General features: G+C 46.0%; 2 protein-coding genes across 2 annotated transcripts in view; one reads left to right on the top strand and one right to left on the bottom strand.

Annotated features, from left to right (window-relative positions):
- The window catches only part of BBA_06803 (uncharacterized protein), a gene marked incomplete at both ends in the record, with an annotated part of 371 nt that extends 236 nt beyond the window's left edge, over positions 1 to 135 (bottom strand). Inside the window, one exon of the mRNA XM_008601900.1 lies at positions 7 to 135. Coding sequence (XP_008600122.1) covers positions 7 to 135 — 129 coding nt within the window. The remainder of the gene's footprint in view (positions 1 to 6) is intronic.
- A 1223-nt stretch (positions 136 to 1358) lies between these two features.
- On the top strand, positions 1359 to 2391 carry BBA_06802 (tat pathway signal sequence; the record flags this gene model as incomplete). The annotated part of the gene is made up of 2 exons (XM_008601899.1): positions 1359 to 1659; positions 1730 to 2391. The coding sequence occupies 2 exons, from the start codon at positions 1359 to 1361 to the stop codon at positions 2389 to 2391; spliced, it is 963 nt and encodes a 320-aa protein (XP_008600121.1).
- Positions 2392 to 3361: the final 970 nt, after the last annotated feature.

The following is a 3361-nucleotide window of genomic DNA, read 5'->3' as shown; positions in this document are numbered from 1 at the left end:
GAGGACATCGCCGGCCAAGTGCAGGTATTCCTTGCCAGCGGCGGGGGTGCGCTTGTCGCCAGCTTTGTTCTCAACTGGGGCGGCGGAAGTGGTGGCGGCAAGAATTGCCAAAACAATACTCTCGGTGAAGCGCATTTTGAGGGATGCTGACTGATAAAGTGAGGGGATTGAAGATGTAGAGTTGTAGAGTAGAGGGTGGAGAGTTGACAGTAGATTGTAGTTGTGCGGAGAGGAGAGTTTGGATAATCCTTGTAGTTTTTGACGTTGTTGTCGATGAGAAACAAATTGCCGTAATCTAGGTGCAATGATCTCGTTATATAGACATCTGGACCTTCATGGACTTGTTACTTTACGGTGTTCATCTCCATGGCCACACTGTTTCCTGGACTGCTGGTGGTACGCTGAGAGTATTTCGGCTGAGATTAGCTCCGCTGCTTCGAATCCAGGTGAGATTAGCTGTGAGCAGGAGCACACGGTCACAGAAACCTCGGTACCCGCCTTTGATGTCGCTTCCAAAGGCCATCATAACCCGCAGCAGAGCCTAATAAGCACCGTGCGTTGACGGTCATCAGCGCCAGGGGCACTACCGCTAAAACGAGCAGTGGTGGGGTCTCTGCGCGATCTTGGGCCATCATCAACAGCTCTGCCTTGTGAAAGCTGAGCATGTCTTGTGAGCACGGTGCGGGGGACGCAGGGTGAGAAAGATGCGCGACCCCGGCTCAGATTGGGGGTCGCAAGGTGCCTGGTGCCTACTGCTGACACCTGCCCACTTGTGCCTGGACCAAAATCGCCGTGCCACAAGAGATTGCCCGACTAGAACCTATCACCAGGAACTCAATCGATCTTCCAGGCATGAGGCGGCGTCATCTCACGGGCTGGACCCCACTGGTTTCGGGACTCAGCTGACATGCCAAAAGACAAGGGTAGTCTTTCCTGTGGAGCGAGCGTCGTCAACTTTGAAGACGACAATAAGTGCACAGTGATCAATTTCAATTGATGATTGAAAAAGATGTCATTCCGGTCCCGTACTGACTATGAGATGATGGAGGCGTCGCAGCTCATGGCAAGCACCTCAGCGGTTCGAAAACACGAGATACACTTGGCGATGGTGGCAAGACATAAGCTTACAGTCATACACCAGAATTAAATTCGTCAAGGAACTCTTCGGTGTAGATTTTACTCAATAGATGATTTGATGATGCTGGGAGGTTACCAACAACTCTGGTCGTAGCAACTGAAAACAAATGATAATAAATAGACATTGGCTCTATTGCTTGAGAGACGTCTTGAATCACGTTTGGTTGCATTTGATAATTGTATACATTGCTTTTCTGATATCTTTTATGGGCTTTGCTATGATGCTGTCCTTTTTGAAACAATTGCTACCTCCCTCCACGCCTCCATCGTATTCTGCGGCAGAGAAGAGGCAATTCATCCCCGTCCCAGAGGAGGAACTAGGTCAAGTCGGATCTTCGCGGTGCCAAAATATTAACCCCCTTCTTCTGAGAAACCCATACAGACGAACCCTCTACATTATTTCGGGCATCAACCTCTTCCTGCTCGTGGTGTCGGCATTCTGCATCTCCAAGGGATTTCGTTACAGGGAAGACGTACGACTCAACCGCAACAATGAACTACTTCGCATCAGCGACTGGTATTGTACGAATTCGCTAAACATTATTCCCCTACTGCGCCAGATCCTGGTATAACTGTTCTAACCCTTTGCAAGCACCAATTCACAACGAGGTGCAGATTGACATTGTCGACAAAAAGGTAAACGGAAGCCTACTCAATATGGACCACTCACTATTCCGTTCCCCCCCGTCGCCCGAGGTAGACGCCGCCTGGGAACGCGTCAGCAGCCTCATGCCGCACGTCATCAGCACCGACGACGTGGTCCGTCTGGGCAAGGACCCCTCGCAGACGGCCCGGTGGTCAGAGGACTGGGGTTTCGGCCCGGAGGCACACGTGGCGGAGCTCGACGTGTTGCACACGATCCACTGCCTCAACGCCGTCCGGCGTGACGTTCACTGGAAGCACTACTTTGGCGACGACTACCCGAACGGTGACTTTCCAGAACTGCACCGCATCCACACCGACCACTGCATCTACGTCATACTGCAGAACCTCATGTGCGCCGCGACCGCCGACGTGATTACGCAGCCGTGGGTGGAGGGCCAGGCACATCCCTTTCCCGACTTTAGCATCAACAAGAAGTGCCGCGACTTCGACGCCATTCTCGACTGGCATGAGCGCACCATGATCCGCGACACAAAGGCGTTTACGGAGATGAGGAAGCCGGAGAATTTCAAGGCCGTGCCCATGTCGGATGAGTTTCATGAGCTGTTCCAGACGGGCGAGGGAGACGCCCATGGTGGGCATCATCATTAGATGTCTAAACTTAATTCACATATTGTTCCCTTGATATTGTTGGTTGGGCTTCACGGTTGACTGCATGGCGTTTTTTTGGTATTTATATACAATAAATCTATTCCAGTTGCTAGGCATGTATATATCTAAGGGATTCACGAAATTGAACGAGACTTGAACCTTGACAGTCATATCGGGTATTTTCATGCCAGTCGCCATCGCAAGGGCTAGCCAGCGTCCGTTGGTACTCTTTTGTCTTTGCGTCTTACTTTAACAAATGTCTCTATTTACGTCCTGAAAGCTATCGCGCAAATTCACTGAAGAAGGAAGCTATGCATCATTGGGCGCGCACTTCACTTGAGCACCCCGGGCTGCGCTGTATACAAATGCATGGCATTACACATGGCAAGGTAGGCTGTTAATGAGGCAATCCAGGAGCTCCGAAGCGTTCCTCCCCCGCATTTTGCGACGTGTCGACTTAAAAGTTTAATTCTACTTAATAACTTTATATTTTAGAGTAAATAATAGTTCTTAACTAAATAAATAATTTAATGTTTATTTAAATAAATATAAATAAGATATATAATAATATTAAATCTAAATAAAGGTCTAGAATTAAATAAACCTTTTAGTTAATTATCTATATAAAAGAGGCTCTTTTCTTATAAAAAATAGCTATTTTAAGATAAAAATCATACTCCTTATTCTTCTATTAACTTTTTATCTTATTTAATTTCTATATTATACTACCTTTTACTTTATAATAACTTTATATACCTTAAAAAGATAAAAGACTTATTAAAAGTAATAAGTTTTAATTAATTTTATCTATTAAGATTATAGAACTATATATTTATCTAGACTAGTAAGTCTAAGAAATTTAATATCTTTGTCTTTTTAAAATTTAAATTAAATTATCTAAAACTCTTTATAATTTTATTCTTAATTTAATTATTCTTATTTGTTACGAACGCTGCTGCATGGATGCGGG

The sequence above is a fragment of the Beauveria bassiana genome, assembly GCF_000280675.1.
Source record: "Beauveria bassiana ARSEF 2860 unplaced genomic scaffold BBA_S00021, whole genome shotgun sequence".
Classification (NCBI taxonomy): Eukaryota; Fungi; Ascomycota; class Sordariomycetes; order Hypocreales; family Cordycipitaceae; genus Beauveria; species Beauveria bassiana.
Note: the sequence above shows the minus strand (reverse complement) of the source record. Positions and strands in the feature narration are given on the sequence as shown.